Source organism: Linepithema humile, chromosome 4 (assembly GCF_040581485.1).
Source record: "Linepithema humile isolate Giens D197 chromosome 4, Lhum_UNIL_v1.0, whole genome shotgun sequence".
Taxonomy (NCBI): domain Eukaryota; kingdom Metazoa; phylum Arthropoda; class Insecta; order Hymenoptera; family Formicidae; genus Linepithema; species Linepithema humile.
Window position 1 is genome coordinate 95,117 of NC_090131.1, and position 24,438 is coordinate 119,554.

The window sequence follows — 24,438 nt, forward strand, 5'->3', positions numbered from 1 at the left end:
ATCAAATAAAGACGTAAATCAATTATAGCCGTGATATAAAGCACACACACACACATAATACATCTAAAGATTTATTAACCAATAAAGCATTACGCATCCGGATACTTTTACAATACACTAGATATTCTGACTGCGAGCAAGTGTTAAAAGTCATACGTACAAGTATCGGCGCGACGATGACAATGTAGCAAATTGGGGCAAAAGTCCAATCTGGAGGGTCAATTCACTTGGAGATTCGCTCAATGAATAAAAGCAGAGCCAAGGTACTTATTTTTGCCGATTCGCGTGTTTATATATATATATATTTTTTTTTTTTTTTAACTTGATTTTATTAAATGTATTCAATTGAAAAAAAATTCACGTGGCGTATGATTGCCAATGTGCTTTTCAATTTAAAAGAGTTATAAAAACTATTAATCCAGCTTGGCTGTAGACAGACACTCTTCAAATTCGGAAAAAATTTAAAGAAAAAGACTACGATAAAAATCTCCACGGTTGGAAAGAATGCAGTTTTTAGATAGTAAAAAGCGTATAAAAGCAAAAAGAACAGCAAACAAACGTGAAAGCGATCTATGAAACACGCGCGTTCTCAAGTGCCGCCGCGATGTCTTCTTCAACAATCGATAAATTTAATTATACATACATCAAAAGCAGCCATTCTTCCGCAAATGCTAAACTATGCCGGATGGGAGTACGCATTCCATATTAATGCCATACCGTGCATTGGTCAATAATGACTTCTCGTATTATACGTAAACTATGTGTGATCTAGTATTATGATATCGTATATTGTTGTTGAATAAGATGATAAGATAACAAAGGATAGGCAAAGATGAGCGAAAGCCGACTTCTCTTTCCGACAACATTTCCGAGAAATTTCCGATAAGCGTGTTGTACATTAATTCGACGCAGTTTAAACTCTGCTACACACACATATACAATAGCTACTGTGTGAACCACACAAATATATTCATATAACGAAAATAAATTTAAACGAGAATAAAAAATGTAAATGTAAAACAAATATCTCGTGGCAATAGACGAAATTTTCATTTACACGCATTGCGCTTATTGGCAAGTGCATTGATATTAATAAAAGAATTATTGAATTCCACGAAAAAGGAATGATGAACAAAAATATTCGCTTTATGCAAATTCAGAAAACATTGTGCACAGAATTGTTTCTTTCACTCCATAAACAGTACTCTCTAACAAGTCGCAAATATTTGCGAATGAAATTTACTCAGAATTTGTTACGTGATAAAATTGTTGGAACGTGAAGAGTAATCGCTTCGCATTTGTAGACCGCACCTCACCATTGTTGAAAAATTGTGAGACGAGAATTCGATTGCAACATATATCGATTGGTTCGCTACGCCAATTTAACGCGATGTGGATTAAATTTCGCGAATTAAGACAGAAGTGTTCGGTCCTCGGACTATGAGACGATTCACTTCTTATGCGGGAGCGTGCGATATAGATAGCCCTTTCCCTATTCACACATAACGAATTATCCGAGGCGACGAGTCTGTCTTATGACATTCGAGCATCAAGCTGGTTTTATGTAACACAATTTGCTATTCTTTGCCGGCTTGACCGATATCGAAGGATGGCCTCAAAGATGGCCTCTTCCAGTCGCTCTCAAATTTATTTCAGCGCGGCTCTTCAGGATACACGTGTTTTGCATTGCAGATGACGTTTTTTGCGTCAACTTGAAATTCTAGGTTAATTAACAATCTGATTGGTACTCACGGTAAAGACGATGGTATTCGAGGAATCTCAAGCGACAAGCGCGCGACGTCCAGCGAACGACGTTCCACCACCTGATGTTGCCGAATTGTCTACCACCACTTGTACTCTATTTCCCGATCGCTGTTGAAGAAACACACACGTTATTCCTTGCGTTATCACACGTGAACGCGCACACAATAAGATCGAATCGCGCGTTGTCGTTATCGTTGTAAAAAAATGAGCACTATCGATACGATAAACAACCACGTCTTTACTTATCCGGAACACGGCGCGAATTTGATCGACCGCGATCAGTTGTCGTAAACACTGGTCGCCATATTGCTGAGGCATCTGTCAATACGATTGAACACGATAGCGCAGCAGTGTCATCTTGCGGCCGGCAATCTTAATGACAATGAGTGGCGCCGACAAGTGATCAGTGAAGATACTATGGGCGGTATTCATAGTCCGTTCTTATATTCAAGATCGTCTTAAGCACGAACTTATATTCGCTCTCTTTGTCAGACACAATCTATGTGTGACGAAGAGAGCGAATATAAGTCCGTGCTTAAGACAATCTTAAATATAAGAACGGACTATGAATACCGGCCTATATTGTTCGTAAAAGCCGGAAGTTTATGTAGTTTATGACGGTGGAGGGAATTATAAAAATCAATGGCAGTTAATAAGTATATTCGACAAAGAATACAAGTCGATGAAAGATTTCTCGGACGGTTTTCGTAGTGCAATAATATATTAAAAATTGTCTTTAATACGTTTTTAAAATTCTACATAGATTTATATATATAATTACGAAATAAGCAAACCTTGCTCCAATTCGCGATCATGGATCTAAGTCGTGCTATGAAAATCGCCCCAGAAGTCGACTTATGTTCAGTGTTCCGATTAGGGACCGGTTGCTTAGCGTATATGTGGCTTTGCGCTTGCGCGGCGATGAAAATGCAGTGCCGACACACGTCGTGTGCAGGACTTTACGCGGGACTTTTGACAGGATGAGGTTAGGAAAATAGAAATAAGGTAAGGTTTTTTTATTTATTATAATTAAAATTTATAAAATAATTAAATTATATATATATAATGTATTTTTGTACATATATATATATATATATATATATATATATGTATATATATTTTATTTTTTAATACATTAAAAAAATTTTTATTACTTTAAATGAAGCTGGGTAACGCGGGGTCTCTTTTTATATGTACGAGACACTTCATTGACACCGTATAGCCGCACATGCGCAAACAAACCGGTCCCTAATCGGAACACTGCTTATGTTTCTTTCTGAAAAACATCCAATAACTCACCAAACGTAATTTGTTGATTGTTTTGTGAATTTTTACGGCTGCAAAAAAATATTTATTCAGTTGCATGATATATATATATATATATATATATACACACACACACACACACACACACACACACACACACACACACACACACACACACACACACACACACACACACACGCGCATGTAAACTCTGGAATCGAGCAATTTCAATGCAAGCTGAGTGCATTTGTTGATAAATGCTACGACTCATATCACACAAATTGCAAAGTGTTAAAGGAACAAAGCCTTTTCTAACCAATAAATTATCCATTCCGTTTGCGAGGAAGGAATACAATAAAATGGTAAAATATTTAAATCAATTAGAAGCTATAAACATTGACAAAGATTTATTTGAGAAGTATAAATTCAGTGTTGATCAACTAATGGAGCTGGCTGGGCAAAGCTGTGCCATTGCAGTTGCCAAGTCTTATCCATTATTGGAAAATTCTTCAAATAAAGTATTAGTATGTTGTGGACCAGGCAATAATGGTGGTGACGGTCTTGTCTGTGCAAGACATTTGAAGCAGTTTGGATATTCACCAGAAATTTATTATCCAAAAAGGACAAGCAATACATTGTACGAAAGACTCTTGCATCAATGTATGGAAAATGATATTCCTATTCTAGAAAATCAATATATAGAGAAAGCAATGGATTTGACAATTTTACACAAATATACAATCATAATAGATGCTCTTCTTGGATTTAGTTTCAAACCACCAGTGAGAGAACCATTTGTCTGCATTATTAACATGTTGAAAAATACCACTATTCCTATTTGCAGTATAGATATACCTTCTGGCTGGGATGTCGAAAATGGTCCATCAGAGGAAGATGCCATAAAACCACAAATGTTGATATCTTTAACAGCACCAAAGATGTGTGCATCTAAATTTCAAGGAAGATTTCATTATCTGGGTGGACGATTTGTGCCTAAAAAGCTAGAATCGCAATATAATCTCAATTTACCAAAATATGTAGGAACAGATTTTGTTATTCAACTGCTACAATAAATGCTCATAGAGTAATATGTTCACAACTGTATATTACAAACTTATATAATAAATTTGTATATTCAATAATTCGATTATTTTGTATCTGATTATCTCTTCTCCCTGCTTATCTTGCTGGAAAACAAAAGAGAAGAAAAAAAGAAAAAACTTATCCCCTGTCAAGCCGTATTAAGGCATTTTGCTCGTGGTCTAAAATGAGATAAGTATATCTGTTCTTTGTAGTCGAGCCTTCTGGAGCCTTCTGTACTTTTCCGCTCTCTCTCTTTCTCTCTTATATATTTCATTCATTTTAAGGATATAAAGTGTAACTTAAAGTGTAATATAGTGCAGTTGCGTAGAGCAGACTCGAGGTTCGAGTTCTGTCGAGTTACGATCGTTATTGTGTCACGTGTATTATTTTTTTCTAAATTTAGATCGGAACTATCCAACAACTAACAGGTTATCTTTGTAGCCATGAATGTCACATGTGCTGTCATTTTAAAGATATCAAGAGGATAAATTATCTATCTATATGACGTTCTCGTAAATTACCCAAATTATTTCACCATGATTTCTACAGCCCCATTTGTTTCGTTGTTTCTCTTTTTGCTCAATGCCCAAGCAGGCCCTGTGTTGAATGTTCAACATCCAAAATTATTAGTCGTTTCCTATGATGCCTTCAGGTACAGCGCAAATATCATACATTTAGAAATAAGAATATATAATTTTAATTTTATTTCTACTTTTGGCAGGTATGACTACTTTGAGAGAAATCTAACACCGTTTATGAACCAATTAAAAACAAAAGGCACATATACAGACTATATGATCAACATCTTTGTCACTAAAACTTTTCCCAATCATCATACAATGGCAACAGGATTATACGCAGAAACACATGGGGTTGTAGATAATGAATTTTATGATCTCACCACGGGCAATATTACAAAATATTCCTACAAGCTGTATCACTATGATAACAATGTTCTTCCTATTTGGGTATGTTTAAAAGAATAATAATTATATTTTACTTTTTAATATACATTCTTGGTATATGATTTTCATTTGATTAATGCTCTAGACGGTTAATGAAAAAAATGGCAGACACAGTGGTACAATGATGTGGCCAGGTTCTGCTTTTGAATATCAAGGAATATCGCCTACCTTTTCACAAGTACGTATATTATCAGACAATATAATTTAGTGCTAAAGATTCTAAAAATTAATTTAATTGTTAAACATTTTAGCAATTCAATGACAAAATTCCATGGGAAGACAGAATCGATACATTAATGTCATGGTTTGTACATCCCACAAATCCAATAAATTTTGGAATATTATATATCGAAGAACCAGATTATCATGGTCATGCTATTGGAATTAACACTCCTGAATTTAATAAAATTTTACAAAGATTGGACAATATTACAAGATACATGCATGACAAAATTGATTATTATGGTTTGACAGATCTTAATGTAATTCACTTAAGCGATCATGGCATGGCGTCGGTCACAATGGAACGAATAATAAATTTGACAAATTATATCAACGCCAGTGATTATACGTTTGTAGGAACATCTCCAGGATTACATATTTTTCCAAACCCTGGTAAGGTTATTTTATAATATGCATTGTAAAATTACTACTCGTGTCACTACATCTTTTTTAAAATACTCCTATTAGGGAAAGAAGACTTGATTTATCAAAAATTAAAGTCTGCCGCAGAACAAACGAAGACGTTCGAAGTATATAAAAGAAAAGATATTCCAAAGAAATATCATTATGGCAATAATACCCGTGTAGGGTCTATTTTTATCATAGCTGAAGTTGGATATGCATTTCAGAATCTCTATGATACTATAAAATATTACAAAAAGGAATTTAATATTACGGGTAATTTTGCATTATGTCCACATATTTATTGCCATATTTATCGCATAAGTTTTAACATAAAATTATCATTTCCAATTAGTTAATAATCAGACGGAATTTGGACTGCATGGTTACAATAACGAAGCTGTGGAGATGCATCCATTTTTCTTTGCAAGTGGACCTGCCTTTTTATCGGGATGTAAATTAGAACCTTTTAATAACACGGACTTATTTCCCTTATTTTGTAAAATACTTGATTTGGAGTGCCCTATAGTTAATGGTACTTTATCTCATATAACAAAGTGCCTTAGGACACAGCCGAAAGATTTATCAATATCTACATATAAAATAATCTGTAAGTATCATTTTTAAGAATTTTATATAAATTGTATATGAATTTTTTTCTGAGGTTGTATTAATATCTCTTTAGTTGCAGTTATCGTAATCGCCATATTACTAGGAAGTTTAATATTGGTGACAATAATTTATAGAAAAAAACGAAGATTATCACATGGTTACAGGTAAAACAACAAGTCAATAATTAACATTAAAAGACTAGAATTTTCAATCTGCAACATTTGAAAAGTTTGAATTTTTCCAGTTATTTTTGTATATGTATATTGTTTTAAATTAAAATTTATTACTATCTTATTTCATTTAAACTAATGCACACACTTAACGCATTAAGAAGCTTTAGTAACAAAATTATTTTTTTTTTTTTCAGGGAATCATATTATACAGTGGGAGAATAAATTGATAACAAATATGATATTCATATTTTCCTTGATTTTTAGTTAGAGAATTTTAATCAGAAATAGATACGCGAAGAATGTAATATGACAGTAATATAAATTGTATTTTAGTATATAATTGTATTTTAGTAATAAACTGTACAATATTAATTTATTTTTGCATCTCTTTAGACTTTATGTCGCATAAAGAGATATTTTTAATTCCATAAATGGATTGATAAGAAAAAAATGTTGGCAAAGGTTTTAAAACATTTAAAATGTTAAAATTTTGCTAAATCATAGAACAAAATAACACTAATCTAGCAAATTTTGAAAAATATTAACTTAATAAACTGTGATGTACAATATTAGCGCATGTGCGTGCGTGTGTGTGTGTTTGTATGTATGTGAGTGTGTGTAATGTTATTACAATATAAATATACATCTTGTTGAATAAATAATGTAATAAAGTTAAGATACTTTAACTTTAATATTTCAATATTAACTTTTACGTAATTTTTATTTTTAGAAGAGTACTGGATGATTCAGAAACTCAGCAACTTTGGGATGAAAGCTTAATTCCTCATTTATGAGAATATTAATAATAATAATTAACATTTCAAATAAACACGTAAACAGAAAAAAGCATTTATGTCTATTGTTTTAATTACTTTTATCCTCAAATATTCAATATTCATTATTCAATGTTTTGATATCTTCCAACAATTAAGTATATTACAAAATAGAAAAATTACAAATAATATTAGGTTATTGCTCTTCCTTAATTAAATTAAGAATTGTGTTAATATACAGCAATAGAGCAAGAGCTGGGTTGAGTTGCTCAAAAATTCACATTTATTAATTAAAAACAGACGTTTCGGCCAAGGGATGTGGCCATCTTCAGTGTTAATTTTTACAAACAAATTATTACACGAATAGAGAAGCGTTGAATAAGCGTAGTTTTTGATTTAGGAAACGCATCCTCTGATAATACGTGTCGTACATTATTTGTAGTTAGTTTAAATATATATGTGTGAAGCCACGGACTGTCTAACTTGAACGGTTCGTCAAAATTATGTAAAAAGAAATTAGAAATGTGACATGTGTCCACAGCAGTGAGTGGGACTCGAGTCGAGTGACATGAAACGTCTGTTTTTAATTAATAAATGTGAATTTTTGAGCAACTCAACCCAGCTCTTGCTCTATTGCTGTATATTAACACAATTACAAAATAGAAAGTATTGCAAAGAGAATTGTCTGCGTCTATATTTTATGTCGAGGATATTTTTTTCATCGTTTTTCATTTATTATATGTTTTAGAGTTATAACCATCCCAGGGAGAACAACAGGTCTAAAAAACGTCTAAGAAACGTCTAATAGACGTCGATAGACGTCTAATAGACGTCGATAGACGTCTATTAGAAAAATGTGGATTTATCTATATTTGTCAACAGATCTCGCAAATATTGTTAGTTATTTTTCACATGGAACAATTTGAATAAATTATTTCGATTACGTCTTGTCTGCGCGATCAGTTCTACGAGATTCGCCCGACGATATATGTATACATACCAGGGAGAACAATAGGTCTAAGAAACGTCTAATAGACGTCGATAGACGTCTAATAGACGTCGATAGACGTCTATTAGACGTTTCTTAGACCTATTGTTCTCCCTGGTATGTATACATATATCGTCGGGCGAATCTCGTAGAACTGATCGCGCAGACAAGACGTAATCGAAATAATTTATTCAAATTGTTCCATGTGAAAAATAACTAACAATATTTGCGAGATCTGTTGACAAATATAGATAAATCCACATTTTTCGCTTTAAGACTTTGATTTGCATCTTTGTGCGTGTACGTTTGTTCTTAAAATAAAAAATCGAGTAATCACAAAACAAATGTTCGCAATTTGCTTTCTGTATGCTTTCTCATTTGACAGCTTTTACAATGAATGCTAATATAACTGTCACAATAGTTTCGTAAAGATAAAAACGTTTACACGCCGTCTCAGATAAGAATAAGGCGAATTTTTCATAATGTGCTGTATGCATATGCTTTTAACATCTTAAAATAGTAATAAATTGCAATTAATTACAATCTTATTACAAGTAAAAATTTCATAACCCTACACACACACATACACGCTATTTATATTTTAAATACATAAAATCTTACGAAACTATTGTGACAATTATATTAGCGTTCGTTTATAAAAGCTGTCAAATGAGAAATAAACATACAGATCGTTGATGCCATTTTATTCATCGTATTACGACACAGACAGTGATATTATATTAATTACGGACATTATGACTCCACGATAAACAATTTGTGTTCAACTTTGTCCGTAATCGCGATAACGCTCTCAGAAGATATTGCGACGGTTTTATAGATAAGATCATCTCACTTGCTTTCGATTGTCCGCATATTGAGAACACAGTGAAAGAAGACTTTTGCGGCAATAGAGATATGATAAAGTAGGTATGTCAATACTTAGTCTAGTATATCAATTCTTGTTTGATCAGATAAACATTGATTAATATAAAGAGTGAAAATCATGCTTCGGCATGAATTGTGGAAGCGCCACTTGACTCACTAACAAGTCGATTATTTTATACTTCTAGATGTATAGCAAAAATAAATGTTCCTTGGAATCAGACATACTTATATACTAAACTGCAAAAAAATTCCACACACAGTGTGGAATTTCACAGATCATTATCAAGTGGGATTTACAGACTCGTGTCATCAGAATGATTTGTTGCCTAAATGTTTGTACAAATATGACGCCTGTTGTTTCGAGCTTTCGCGCATAAATTAATATTATTCTCTTCTACTAATAATCATATATTAAGTCAAAAAAATAAGAAAGAGAATAATAATTAAATCATATAATGCTTATAATTCTTTTCTTTTCAAAGAAAAGTAACAATAATATGACATTAATATTTTGTCTCGTTATTTTTACCGTTTATTTTATTCAAAAATATAAATCTCAAATGAGAACATTATTTGTACAAAATCATGAGTTATAATTTTGTGTGAACACATTGGAGGAGAATTAATATGTACATATAATTGTATCCCTCTTAAGCGCTCACAAAATATCTATCATAGCAATACTTTCGTGACATCTTTCCGAAAACAACAACGGTCGTTACAATTTTATTAGTATATAGAATTGAATGAAACAAGTAACTATTTTAGAATCGAAATAGGAACAAGTAAAGTTTCTAGAAATAAAGATTTTGTTTGTAAGACAAAACATGACCTAAGATTGCATTGCCTAGGGATTAGTTGATTAATATGTATGGTATTGATGTAGCCAATTGCTAGTCAATTGCTTGGTTGTATTTAAATTGTTGGAAAAAGTAAATTAGGTCATCTTCTTTACTATTAACTTTTAAGTATAATTTATACAATCGTTTCTTTTTCACAGATTTATTATAGAATTCAAAATTACTGCTTTATAAATCATACATTATTTCATATTTCTCCTGATATAAAAATTCACATAATTGCTATTACTTTTTTAATCTTATTTAAAAATCTTTATATGTTGCTATCAATATTGTTTTATATTGCATGCTGCACATATTCTGCACGTATTTTTCAATTAGATTGGAATCAATTTAGAGCGCAATAAATATGGCTATAATAATTGAAAGAAAAAATCATTATGACGTTCCATATTATTGTTCCAAAATATTTTTATTTCCATAAACCCTTTCAGAACTAAATTTTTATGTGGATACTGCGAGTTAGCGGGATATTGAATCAATATCCAAAAATATCTACTAGGTGTCTGCGCGGTATGGGATATGCGCGTTTCTAGAAGAAAGAAGAGGCCGGTGGTTCGAGAAGCAGCAATGGACGAGGACGATCGATGTGATCCGTGGCGCGTTCAATGCCACTTGAACATGAATTGTGTTCAGTAACAGCAGCAGTAGCAGTAGCAGTAGCAGTAGCAGTAGCAGCAGCAGCAGCAGCAGCAGCAGCAGAGACATAGAGAGAGAGAGAGAGAGAGAGAGAGGGGGGGGAGGGAGGGAAAGAGAGAGAGAGAGAGAGAGAGAGAGAAAGAAAGAGAGTGACAGAGAGGAGGGATATGTCCACAGTCGGTGCTTATATAGCTAGCTACAAACGGTGCAGATCGTTTCAGTCGTTCCAATCTCTCGTCTCAGGATTAACCCGCTTTTTTTTCCGTCAATTATTCTGCTCTAAATAAACTACATTCTTTTGAGTCTTGGCTCGCACGATGTATTTGCCTGCGACTGTTTGATTAAAGTCAATCAATCGGCAACTCGACAAGTCGATCAATTTTGTCGATTTAATTATCGCGACGAGTGCTCGAGGAGATAGCGCACGACGACTTGTTTTATCACAATAAGACAATTAAGATTTTTCGAATGATCAAGGATGTTCTTCCAGACTCTCTTTGCAAGTGTCGTTCATTCATCATCGTAAAGCAAAGGCTGGAGAGTAGTATATCTTTAAAGTGCGGTGCAGCATATCCCAAAGGCTGGAGCCGAATCGCAAGGTTCGTCGTGCGAAGAAAGTGTTGCCTCCTCTCTTTTCTCGAGGAGCTTCGGAGATTTCGGTCGACAGTGATATGCCGCCACAAGAGAAATTTACCGCGTCTGGCGGGGTTTCTGGAGACATGTCCTCGAAAGACACAAGTCCAGATGGCCTGTCAGCTTCGTCCGACGGACTTCCGGTGACCGGCAAGAAATCTGCCAAGAATCACAAGGACGGGGAGCAGGATGATCAGGAACAGCCCAAGGATATGGATTTTGATGATTTGCTGCCGCATGTCGGCGAATTCGGCACCTATCAGAGAATTCTATTTGTGTTGATGATACCGTTCGCCTTCTTCGTCGCCTGGGTGTACTTCTCGCAAATATTCATCACTCTAGTGCCGGAAGAGCACTGGTGTCGTGTACCGGAATTAGAGAATCTTACGATCGAGAAAAGGTAGGGCAAAAATTGATCATTGTTGCAATTTCACGTCACGATTTAACAAAGGCGTACGTTTGGAGAACCGTAGGATTATTTCGAAAAATGCGGGAAAATTATAATAGTGTTAATTGCATTTCCGCGCATTGTTTCGTGTCTTTATAGACACGTACATTTTTTTAGTTTGCACCTTCTCTCATATCATCTCTCGTATCTCTTCTATTTGGTTAACGTAAAACGTAAAGCAGTTAAATCAGTTCTTTGTGTAAAAGTCATTTATATAGTTGATAGATTAGCAAAATCATGGGAAATTTGAACAGCTGTGTCTGTAAAGACGTGCCTGCCAAGCGACAAAACTACCAAGTCTGAATATCGAATGTTGTTTCGATTAAAACAATTTCGCAGAAATAACTACATATTTAAACTTTCATATAGGATAATATAGTGTGACATAAATGTGTGTAAAAAAAGATATAGATACAATTGCGTACAATAATATGCGACACATGTCGCATTAGGAAAAGAAACCTTACATTTTTACTTTACAGAAATGTGATAAAAACACTCACGAACATTCCAATTATCTGAAATACGCAGAAGCGATGACAGCAATCTGTTATATTTTCTCACTTCTTGATTAACACATTACGATTATATTGTCAAACATGACATACTATACGTAAATTATTTCGTAAGAGAAGCATTTGGTTTCTCAACCATATTGGTATTTTAAAGTTTTTTAAATATTATTTCATCTCTTTGTGCAATTGCACTTTTGTAAGTACATACTTTTCTCTTTTTCTTCTTTTTTTTCTTGCTTTTTGTGTTTCGTTGTTCACAACGACTCAACGATCGATTACTTATTTTCTTTTTGATGTTATCGATTACATCTTTAAACAGGTTAGTGGAAATCATTATTTCACTTAAGTAATTGCTTGCATTGTAATTGTGAATCAACATTCCAATTATCTGAAATACGCAGAAGCGATGACAGCAATCTGTTATATTTTCTCACTTCTTAGTGTCACACATTACAATTATATTGTCAAACGTGACACATTATACGTAAATTATTTCGTAAAAGAAGCATTTGGCTTCTCAACATATTTCTCGTTTGAAAAATATTCGTTAAAAAAAAGACCAATCAACACGATACGTGTTACTTTTGTTATTATCGTTATTATCGCAGCATTAACGTTTTTGCCTCCTGACACAAGCGTGACGTTCAGCTAGGGAAAGTATAGAAACGACACGATGTCGGGACCTTCGCAATTTAATTGCGTGATTCGGTTCGACAAGGTTCGCATAGTTAATAATCCTATGTGCAAGTTAATAGTTTCTGACGTCAGCGTAATGACGAGATAAATGATCGGTTTTGGTCAATGGCAGTTTTTGTTTGTTTCTTGCGAATCCTAAAAATAAACACATGCGCGTGCACAGAAAAAAAAGTATTCAAGCGAATATTAAAAATATTAAAATATGACACACACGCGCACACATCATATAGCACTTTTAATCGTTTTCAAATGGAGCAGCAGATGCACTGCTATTTTTGCTAATCCGTATAATAGATCATACTTGCAATATTATTATGACTTATCATACTAAATGGAATGAAAAAAATTTCTTTAAAAACATTAAATACATACTTCAAATACACATAACTTGATGCAATAGGTTTAGGTTTGAAAGCTGGTCAGAATATTCGTAGATAATTAATAATAAATTTACTCGAAACCTTCATATAAGCAATGAGAGCGTGAACGTAAAAAATACTTGTGTAAATCTTTCGACACAACACCATGCTAATGTCACGCTGATTGCACGTGAGCGACAAGAGACGGATGTTCTTACACGGCAAGTGTCTCTGTGATGAGCATTTCGCTCTATATCATATTTTGTAATTGCACGATTATGTACAAGCACAGGCGATAAAATTTATAAAAATTATTTAAAAACTACGATTGTGTCAAAAGATGTCAAAAAGAATAACTTTAAAGTACTTTACGTATACTGTATAATTATATAAAGTATTTCGCGATGTATCCGCAAAGTTTCATGAATATCTATAGTTTTTATGAATTTTTTGAAGAAATCAAATTTTTCCCAACAAGATCAACAAAGATTCAATTAAATCTCACTTGTTTCACTGTTTCGTAACATTACATATGAATATCTTAATAATTAAGCTGTAAATAACAAATTTGTTCCAGCAAAATTTACTCAAAGATAAACGGAAAATATAATATCGTAATCAATTTGCTAATCTTTCAAATAATCTCCTCGTTTTGTGACAAGTTTCATTCGAGTAAAAGAAATTTATATAATTATTAATAATGCTTTCACAAATAATATATATGAAAATGTATGACTTTAATGAGAATTTGTTTTTTGAACAGGCATTTAAATTGATGTGGTTCAGCTGTGTAACTTTAATATTGTTGCGCAGCTAGGTATTGACTCGTTAAGTGCGTGAGAAGAGATACGCGCGAGCGTATCGAGGATAAAAAATGTAGTACGTGCATTGCAATCGTTGTCAGATGTATTCGTTCATTTGCGTAAATGTTACGTAAAGGTCTGATTGCATGCGCTATTAGTTGTAGCAGCATACACAATAATTCGAAATCTCTATACACGGTCTTAATTGCTGGCGTCATTTTCAATTTCTCTCGGAATACTCCCTTCTGCACGTGACATTTATTGAACATTTGACATTTACTAGAGCTTCTCGCTATATCGATACTGCTTTATCAGAACTTTGTGTTGACACATTGTGTCGACTTCCCTGATGTAGACCCATGTTTTTATTCATTTTTCAGAATTGCGTTGGCTATACCGGCTAATGAAGATGGCTACTCCAAATGTACGATGTATGATATGAATTACACAGATCTTCTGTTAAAAGGGATCGAAAAGGCTGATCCGAATTGGCCGAAGAAAAGTTGTTCGCACGGTTGGGAGTTTAACTTCACCGACATCCCCTACGAGACTGTAGCGACCGAGGTAATAAGGAAAAACATTTCAAAGTAACTCGAATGTGGCGAATAACGAGCGGCTTATGGTGTGACAACGTGATAAGACCGACATACACAATAAACTAATAAACAATAATACATTTACGACCGACAACCGAATAACGCGTATTATCAACGCGTGTTAAATGTTGCACACTCGTGAATGCACTACTACAAGGACAATGCAAGTCGTGAGAAACTGGTCACTCTTACTTTTTTTTCATAGAATTAAGCCTTCTCAATTCTTCTACACACACGTTAATTTTCTACATTAATTTTAAATCATCTCCTAAAAACTGTAACAAGATTTGTAACACAAATCGTTCTCGGTGCGTTTATCAACGAACGATAGCTTCAACGAGCACGTGTCGATCCGAGAAATAAATTATTCGATCCTAGATCTCCGTTGCAGTTGGGCTGGGTATGCGAACACAGCGCACTGCCGACGACAGCCCAGAGCGTCTTTTTCGTCGGTGCGATCTTCGGCGGCCTGATTTTTGGATGGATCGCTGACAGATACGGCAGGATACCGGCGTTGGTCGGTGCCAATGTCACTGGATTCTTGGCGGGCGTCGCGACAGTGCTGGCCGGCAGTTTTTGGGAGTTTGCGCTGTGCCGGTTTTTCGTCGGCTTCGCTTTCGATAATTGCTTCACTATGATGTATATATTAGGTATATATGACACATGTATGTTGTAGAATCCTTATAAATTTCCAATTCCTTCATTAAAAATGGTACGAATCAAGAATCGACGACGAAACAAATTATGGTTCAACTTTCATTCGCGTCAAATTACAGTAATGCGAATAATCGCTATTTCTACTATCAATCATTAAATTATTTGAAACGTACAATTAAATATCTAGCGATATGCTTGTCTAATAGGATCGGCGGAATTCCAGGTGGAATCGATCGATCGATTTTTTGGAATCAATTTTCTTTCCTACCGAGCTTAATTTTGATTAGTGCCATCCTGAAAATAACATTGGAAACTCGGTATACGCGTTTCTATTCAAAGAATACTTCTCATATTCTTCTTTTAAATATGTTGTGAACAATATGTGTAGAACAATGCTATGTGCTAGAATGCACATCTCCTTGCATTCACCAAACCATTAATCATCAACCTTCAACAATCGTCGTTATTTTGTTGCAATTATAATTAAGTTGATTAAATCATCACAAACGCCTTGGAATCCAAACAATTCGCAATTTATACGTGTATAAATGTACCCGAAAACATTACAGTGGAAGAGATGTAGATGTAATTTTTTCCTTTTCTGCTTTATTTTTCCAACTATGCTTGTAATTATCGTCGGTGGACCTTGGCCAAATAAATGGGTAATCCGCCAGTCCGAATGATGATTGTCACTCTCGATCAGCTTTTATCTCGGAGTATCTTGAGAGTATCGAGTCACGGCCGATTACGATCGCGGGATTCAGCTTTCAGGTCAAGCTCACTCGGTTTGACTCACCAAGTCACGGTGATTGCACTCGCGCATTTTGTCAGTTCCGTTTTGCCGATTCCGCTATCGATAGAAGCGTTGCCAATGTCAGAAAGAGAGAAAGAGAGAGGCATGTGCCGTTATTAAATTAAAAGACTATATGTGTAACTATGTGCAGTTCGCAAAAGAATTATATATTTCGTTTGACTACATTCGCTGACATTTCGTTAAATCGTACAGGTTGGAATATTGCACGGTATTATCTTTGACAACACCTTGTCTCTATGACTCAACCGTGGTTTTATAGCTTGTATCAATTTATCTGTTCTGAATAGAGAGAAAATATTAAAAAAAGGAAAAAATTTTTCACTTTTCTCATAATGATTGTGGAATAAGAAATATAAAAAATCAATATTCAAGACTAATACTGACACGCGTCTCGTAACTTGTGAAATTATTCAATAAATATGCAACCGATATATTTTCAAGTGTCTTGAAATATATGAAAATCAATTTCTACTGCTTCGCGCAGCCTTGTAACTATCATTACATATGCATAGACTGGTTTGATTATTTTTACGCTTCACAAATAGATGTAATGGATAATACGAAGATAGTACATGGAAAAAACTACTTGTCGATCTAATTACGATACTATTAATAGTAATGCGCTATCTTTCGCAAACGCTATCTTTAACAAACGGAAAGTATTATGCTCGAGTATTCGTTCTTGTACGACAAAGACGAAATTAATTAATGTTCAATTATTAACGCAACGAAAACTTTACGCCAACTATTAAACATCCTATTATGCTAGTAATTGAGTATGCTCAAATTACAAGGTTTCAGAGAGTTCAGCGCGTTCTCTGATTTTCGTTCTAGACACAAGATCACGTTTTTGCACAATGTCAGGGCGAAAAATATCGACGCGTGACGATGTAAATAATTTAGTTAAATCTATCTCAAAGCAGTTGATTGTCTGCATAATTTATCAAGATGATATAAAGTCTGTGAAAAAGTAAATCATACGCCGCGTATCGTTGTTATATACATGCGTGTAGCCGCAACATTTCAATCCGTAAATTTTGAGACGCAACTACGAGACGCAAAATACTTGTACATGTACACGTACAGTATACAGCGATCGAAACGATCTCAGTGATATTGTGACTTTTCTAGCGTGAGCGACTAAAATTTGGATCTTAATCAATATTAGGATTTCGCAGATGTCGAATCAATATTTACAAGAATGCAATAATATCCCACGAGCACATGTGCCAAAATGTGATACTTAATTGAAAAGGCAGGTACGAGCGAATTCGCTGACATTGATGCGAGAATTGGCTGGGATTTGCCTTCTGATCCAGAATATACAATCATATTTATAGAATGATACGTCTCTTTTTTTTAAGTATTGGAATACGTGGGACCAAAGTGGCGCACTTTTGTGGCGAACATGTCGATAGCTCTCTTTTTTACATTCGCCGCCTGTATTCTACCTTGGATCGCGTATTTTTTGGCCGACTGGAGGATGACTTGCATCGCCATATCCGTTCCTCTGGCTCTAGCAATAGCGGCGCCTTGGTTGGTACCAGAGAGCGCGAGGTGGCTTGTTAGTCAAGGACAAGTAGAGAGAGCCATTAAAATCCTGGGAAAATTCGAACGCATCAACGGGACGAAAGTGCCTGAGAACGTTTATCAGCAGTTCCGTGTAAGAGCCACTTTTCATTATATTCTTCCTTATTTTTACGTTCATCGAGATATGAAATTTATATATTATATTTATCGATAAAAATTGATTATCTAATAAACGTTTACTGATGTAATAGGAAACTTGCGCCAGAGCATGCAAGGAACAAGAAGCAGATAAATCTTACTCTGTAGTGGACTTATTTAAGAGTCCACGTTTGCGAAACGTTACGATCCTTCTCATTATTATTTGGTAAGTATCTTTTATGTACTAAGTCGATACTGATCTTTCTCCAATTCTCGTAGCGTTGACAACAATAATGGATATTTGATGACTATAAAGAATAAGATAACCTTTTATCTGTATATCAATCGATGTATTCGAAACGCAGGATGGCTATATCATTGGTATTCGACGGTCATGTAAGAAATGTGAATAATCTCGGACTCGACGTCTTTATGACGTTTACCATTGCGGCATTTACTGAGCTACCCGCCGACACATTCCTCACCCTCGTTCTAGACCGATGGGGTAGACGATGGTTAGCCTGCGGTACCATGGTAATTTCCGGAATTTTTAGCATTTGGGCAAGCGCAGTGTCAAACAGTGAGTGTACTCTCTGCGAGATTACCTTTTTACTTGCACAAAATTAATTAACATGACATTGCACAGACTGCGAAATTATACAATACTTGATGTTTTTTCTTCAATCAAATGTTTCAGATATTTACTCGGCCACCTTAGCGATTGTTGGTAGATTTTGGGTTAACATCTCGTACAATATCGGTCTTCAGTACGCGGCTGAGGTATTGCCAACGGTTGTAAGAGCTCAAGGAGTGGCCTTAATTCATATAATGGGATATGTGGCTAGCATTCTTGCGCCTTTTGTCGTTTACCTGGATGTTGTCTCATCCATTCTACCACTATTAGTTCTCGGCATTATAGGTGTTTTCGGTGGTCTGCTGACACTCTTCTTGCCAGAAACGCTCGATAAGGACTTGCCACAAACTTTGCAAGATGGTGAAGATTTTGGAAAAAATCAGGAAATGTGGGACATGCCCTGTCTTTCCAAGTACGTATTGTACATATTGTAACGCATTGTAAACGATTGGAGCACCCCCTATATTTATTATATATATATTGTTTTTTTAGGAAAAAACCTGCAGTCGAGGTAATGCCACCAGTGGCAATCTTCCGATCCTTTGAACGCAGCAGTCTACGGAATTCAATGAGAGCGTCTACACGCGGCGAGACTCTGAGAAGTAGCATGATACAAAGATCAAGCATAAGATCGCGTAAGGGTGTAAATGCGGCCACAGAAGTGGATAGCGCATGAATTCTCTGATAAAAAGATAGCCCTGATTTTTTGTAAAATCCATTTATCGTCTACCTATCATTATATATTTTTTTCTCTTCTAAAATCATGTGATACCGGAGCTATAAAAATCAAGTTACATATGATACATATAGATATCAAACCTTGACACCTTGACACATGTCTGTATCAAACTTTTAACACTCCAATTTCATATCGACGAAAAGAAAGAAATGTAGCACACTGCTGCTCTAGCTGCGTGCATAATTCAATGAAAAAGAGAGAATAGTGAAATAATTAATAATTATCGTATTAACAATAAAAAAATAATAATACTAAGAAATAAAATACAATATATTAACTTATATAATTGAAAGTAAATAAATTATTAAATTTGATGTTAATTGTCTGTTCAAATTTTACTGTGATTTTATATATAATGATAAAAGATTTTCAATTTTCTTTACTATATTTTATATCTTATATGTATGATGATTCTGAAATCTTACTTGGATTTCGAATACATAAACAAGGATCAAAAAAGCAGTTATGCAGTATTATGCAATATTGTAAATTTATAATTTTTTACTAGTATTTATCGCTCCTATATTTGTATTTAGCAATAGAAGAAAACTGTAAGTTGTACAAAAATTAAAAAATGCGCAAACACACCAGCATTTGTTTTTTTTTACAAAATGCAATCTTCGATTAAAAAATTGAATTTTTAGATGTACTGACTTTTGGATAACAATTATATCGGAAAATATACAAAAAGTAAATAAAAAATAATTATCAATAAATCAGAAATTTCAGATAAGAAGTTCAGATAAAGAGGATTTCAGATGAGGAGTTCAGATAGGTCAGATATCGAAATCGAACTATCAAACAGTTCGGACCTTTCGAACTAAAAATATGTTCGAACAGATCGTACTAACTTCAAGCTCGAAAATTCGGAAATTATTATAGTTTCAATGTAAAACTTATGAAATGCGCAATAATGTGTGTGTATAATTTTATATATGTATATATCGTATTAAATGTAAATGAAAATGGGGGAATGGCAAATATTCGAATCGTAATTTTGTCATAAGATGATATTAACACAATATCTTCCTATTAATAGAAATATTTATATAAACGTTCTTCCTAAATGTTAAAATTCGATTTATGTTGTATATATAATGTTTTATAATATAAATACAATAACAATGTTAAATTAACTTGTATCCTGTCAATCTGTACCTTAATAGAAATAAACTAATGTTCGGTCAGATAGATAATAATCAATGTGATCAATTTAAATAAATAAATAAATAAGAATGTCAATATTGATAAATATGCGATTACTAATATACTATAATAAATGATAATCTATTTAATTGGTAACTCTTAAATTATATAAAAAGTAGATAAGAGAATAACAGAGAAAATCAATTTTAGTAAAAACAACCTGCCCCATCAATCTCTGCTTCTCATTTTGAAGTTAAAATTACAACGCCCATTTATTTTTCAGTACTTCGTTGTCCAAATAAATAACGTTGTCATTTGTTGTTGGTCATGATATTTTATAAACGTAATTTTCACATACCAAGACTAAAACGCGAGTAAGATCATTTTCGAGCATCAATAGAAGAACAATAAAGTTATAGATCTATAGTTTTATAAATATGATGCAATAATAGACATATTTTATCGGTTTATATTCAACCGAGAAAAATATCGTACAAAATATTAATTTAGTAATAAAAGTGTAAAATATATTATGATACAGCTGATATTGAAAAATTATACATACTTGTATAGTACACATACCTGATAATAATCATGCTAATGATGATCAATCCCAGCTTTGTTGCATACCGGCGAGAGGATAACTTGGAGAAATAAAGACAAATCGACTAAACCTCCAACAATTCCAAGTAACTCTTCACGACAGAAACAGAAAGGAATCTTTCTTCGGTACTTCAATCAAAGTATTAAAATATATTAGAGTATATGATGATAATTGCAAACAATGTTTAAACCGTTGCAATAGATATTCAGCACTTTATGCAAGATATAATAACTCTTGAAATTCACGTTAAAAATATTTTGGTTAACATGAGAAATGGGCAAAATGATAAAATATTTGAAAAAATATTATTAGCATGGTTAATTTAAGATAATTAAAGATGTATCACACCTGGCAATGATCATGCTCTCTCGCTGTATTCTTGATGTGTCTAAGACGGAAAACAAAGTGATATAAAGAGAATTTCGAACAATTACTACGGATATGCAAAACGAATCGACGTCGAAATCGTTGTAATACGATTGCATGCATTACTGTAAACCTAGGACACATTTACTGTAATCTCTCGCGCGCGAGATTCACTTTTAGATACAATAATCGCAAGAATTCAGAGCAATCGCATCGCGCGCATTCTCAGACTAGCCATAATTCGAGACCTATTCTCAAAGTGACAAAATGGCCGAAATTAACAAAACAATATGACGCTAATTTCAAGTTGAAACAAAATATTTTAATAAAAATAAAAAATGTTGAACAAATATCGAATCAGATATTATATAACTATAGAACAAAAAATGCCCATTAATGAGAAAATAATATGTCAAATTTGCAAAAAAATTTTGATCAATTTTGGGAATATAAAGAAACAATCCGTCGATTCTGAAAACACAACAAAGGCAATTACAATATTTTTAATGAGTTAGCACAAATGTCCAATTTCGTGAAAGATCTCTCATCTTTCAACTCGAAATACAGAATCTCTCACGCGAGATTCACCTTTGGACAATACAATCTCAAAGAATCGTTATTTTACTAGAAAAAGCATTATATGCTAGAGTATCAAAATCTCACAATCAGTAAAACTTAACCTGTTTCAATCTGCTGTTGCTAGACAATCGATGATACGCCGTTAATCACAAACATTCGCGGTAAATAATACATTCCGGCAATCGGCCGTCACTTTAAACGGCATTTTTAACAACAGTCAGATTCATTTTGCTTTTAATACAGATAAAATTAGTGATTAATTACAAATGTTTACCTCTGTGTTCCGAACTAACGCGCCTAGACCAACGGGCAAATATGATGCGCCGTATCGGTCGGTATAATACCGCACTCAATTCAGACGGAAGAACAAGAGACATCTCACAGCTATTGCTTGCACTATTATACCAACCGATACAGCAGGTCATTTTTACCCGTTAGTTCCAAGCGCGTCAGTTCGGAATACAGAAGTAAATATTTGCAATCAATCGCTTATTTTAGCAGCCGTGAGATGTCTCGAGTCATTCCGTCCGAGTTGACTGCAAGTTGTAACAAGCGCGCCATACGAATCCTTCCATCTGCCGCCGCCATTGGCTACCCCCTCACTACAGGCGCCATCACTACGTGAGTCAGTCGACGATCTGCCGGTGAGTAGTGTGAAAGTGTATTGCGGCGTGACAGTATTCGCGCAGAGACGTACCGGTATCGTGGACAATTACGGATTGCGGAGGAGGGATTCCGCCTCATACGCCGTACGTCGTTGTCCTTGCTATCTTTCGTCATTGGCGCTACAGTATCGCGCGCGATCGCCGTGGATAGAGGCGCTTTTGTCCCTCGGTTTTCTTCCACCCGGTCCGACCTATCCGCCCCTCCATCTTATCTTGTGTCGTTGTCATCACCGTTGTTATCGTCGCCGTTCCCGTTGTCATCGTCATCGTCGTTGTCGTCGTCGTAGTCATAGTCGTAGTCGAAGTCGTAGCCGTCGTCGCCGTCACCGTCGTCGTCCGGCGCCGCTGCCGCCGTCCCGGTGTTCGAGCAGCGCCGCGGCGGTTCCCCTCTATTGATCGAATTTGACCTGCAGTTTCCCCTAGCGCGTGTGTGCAGTATAGTGGCGGCCGGCAGTGGCTCTCTCGCGTTCGCGTTTCCGAGTTTGGTGGTGCGATTCAAATAATCGTGAATAACCTCGGTATGGCCGTGCCAACGGCTTGCACGCGGTTCAGTGACAACTACGACTTGAAGGAGGAACTCGGCAAGTAAGTACTAAAAAAATTTTTGCATTCATTGACGATGCGCGAGCGACCGAGATACGCATACTCTGCATGTATACACCGTGCTCCTTTCACGTACTTGTATTTGTAAATGCACACCATTCCTTACTTTATTCCTAATGTACTTTCATCTTCTAATTAGTCTTTTTCCTAATCTTATTTTTTCTATTCAGATCCGCGATAGGTAAAAACAATAAACTTCGTTTATTCTGACACCATGAGTAGAGTATTTTCTTGCGTGTCGGATGGCGTTGTTGCTTGCACGTATCCGCGCATTTTCGTACAAGCAAATGTGAATCGCGCGTAAAAGTACGACTTAGCACACCGCCGTGTTTCATTATGTTTGTAGCAGACGACGCTGCGCAGTCGGCCATAACTGTTCCTTGCGTATGCGGGGTCTTTTTTGCCCTCCCCCCCCCATCTCCCCTCCTTTCATTTGCATTCATTTTCTTTCGTTCATTCCTTCTCATCTTTTCTCCTACTTTCCTACGTGTCGCGTTCTCGCGTATATACTGCAAAATAGATGCGTGTTTCTCCGTTCTTTTTCTCTCTGTGCGCGCGCGTGTTAGAGGGGGAGGGGTAGAGTGAGAAAGAGACACCCCGTTGCATTTCGTCTATATTTAAGCGCCACGGGCCGCTCAAGCTCTATATATAAAGTGTCAGGGCGTCTGTTACTCTCCACCGTTTTCTTCTAGCGACGCACGTTGGCCTCGCGCCATCGAGAAGCGACAGCCAGGCATTAATATCGTGTGTACGGCGCGGATCTGTTAGCGAATCGATACCATGTCGTCGCACCGCTTTTTACCTTCGTGCTCCCTACTCTCTGCGCTTCGTGCGCTCTCTTTCCGCCCTCTTTCAGCCCTCTTTCACCCCCTCTTTCACCCCCTCTTTCACTCCCTCTCACCTTCTCCATGTCCGTTTCCGCTTTTCTCGCTTCTTTCTTCATCGTGTCTCTTGTGTCTTTGCAACGTTCTCTTTTGCTCCTCTTGGCATCTCCCTCGACTCCACCTCGGCATCCCCCTTGGCATCCCCTTTGGCATCCCCCTTGGCAACTAGCGCCTTTCTTTCGTCCTCGTCCGCAACACAAGCGACGGCAGGTGGTTGCAGTCTTACTTGTCGTCATTTCTCAAAGTTATTAATTCTGCCGCTGGTGCGATTTTGCTTGTGTTTTATCAACATGAATCGCCGACCGAAAAATTCTATGCTAAATGCAGTACGTAGTTGTGGAAGTCAATCTTTTATTAATAATAAAATCGTATGCACTCATATAAGTAACAGATATAG

The 24,438-nt window shown here is 35.3% G+C and overlaps 5 protein-coding genes across 34 annotated transcripts in view; 4 read left to right on the plus strand and 1 right to left on the minus strand.

Moving 5' to 3' along the window:
- Fak (protein tyrosine kinase 2 Fak) overlaps positions 1-21,072 on the minus strand; it is a 61,219-nt gene extending 40,147 nt beyond the window's left edge. Inside the window, exons 1-2 of one of the 2 annotated variants that reach the window (XM_067352722.1) lie at positions 20,923-21,072; positions 1,753-1,872 (exon numbers count right to left, since the gene is read on the minus strand). The gene's annotated coding sequence lies outside the window, so the exon portion shown is untranslated. Of the gene's footprint in view, positions 1-1,752; positions 2,104-20,922 lie in introns of those variants that run through there. The other variant, XM_067352720.1, reaches the window with a different exon arrangement.
- Positions 3,164-4,172, plus strand: Naxe (NAD(P)HX epimerase). The gene has a single exon (XM_012361975.2). It carries the CDS (start codon positions 3,288-3,290, stop codon positions 4,101-4,103), a length of 816 nt encoding a protein of 271 aa, XP_012217398.1. The 5' UTR covers positions 3,164-3,287; the 3' UTR covers positions 4,104-4,172.
- LOC136999225 (bis(5'-adenosyl)-triphosphatase enpp4-like) lies at positions 4,309-7,336 on the plus strand. 4 transcript variants are annotated; one of them, XM_067352742.1, is made up of 8 exons: positions 4,309-4,765; positions 4,835-5,081; positions 5,164-5,256; positions 5,330-5,693; positions 5,769-5,978; positions 6,058-6,312; positions 6,394-6,478; positions 7,218-7,336. In XM_067352742.1, the coding sequence occupies exons 1-8, from the start codon at positions 4,650-4,652 to the stop codon at positions 7,279-7,281; spliced, it is 1,434 nt and encodes a 477-aa protein (XP_067208843.1). In that variant the 5' UTR covers positions 4,309-4,649; the 3' UTR covers positions 7,282-7,336. The 4 variants fall into 4 exon arrangements, with proteins under 4 accessions (XP_067208843.1, XP_067208845.1, XP_067208842.1 ...); XM_067352744.1 differs by lacking the exon at positions 7,218-7,336 and adding an exon at positions 6,682-6,863 and having other exon boundaries at positions 4,382-4,765; XM_067352741.1 differs by having other exon boundaries at positions 4,383-4,765; positions 6,388-6,478.
- On the plus strand, positions 10,754-20,330 carry LOC105669183 (organic cation transporter protein). The gene is made up of 8 exons (XM_012361984.2): positions 10,754-11,665; positions 14,467-14,650; positions 15,074-15,332; positions 17,518-17,816; positions 17,935-18,047; positions 18,187-18,401; positions 18,519-18,867; positions 18,948-20,330. Exons 1-8 carry the CDS (start codon positions 11,304-11,306, stop codon positions 19,129-19,131), a joined length of 1,965 nt encoding a protein of 654 aa, XP_012217407.2. The 5' UTR covers positions 10,754-11,303; the 3' UTR covers positions 19,132-20,330.
- A 1,422-nt stretch (positions 21,073-22,494) lies between the features above and the next one.
- Positions 22,495-24,438, plus strand: part of CaMKII (Calcium/calmodulin-dependent protein kinase II) — a 102,279-nt gene continuing 100,335 nt past the window's right edge. For 14 of the 26 annotated variants that reach the window (XM_012362027.2, XM_012362028.2, XM_012362033.2 and 11 more), the window contains exon 1: positions 22,497-23,139. In XM_012362027.2, coding sequence (XP_012217450.1) covers positions 23,075-23,139 — 65 coding nt within the window. In that variant the 5' untranslated portion in view covers positions 22,497-23,074. Of the gene's footprint in view, positions 23,140-24,438 lie in introns of all 26 variants that reach the window. The other 12 variants (XM_067352726.1, XM_067352729.1, XM_012362023.2 and 9 more) reach the window with 3 other exon arrangements.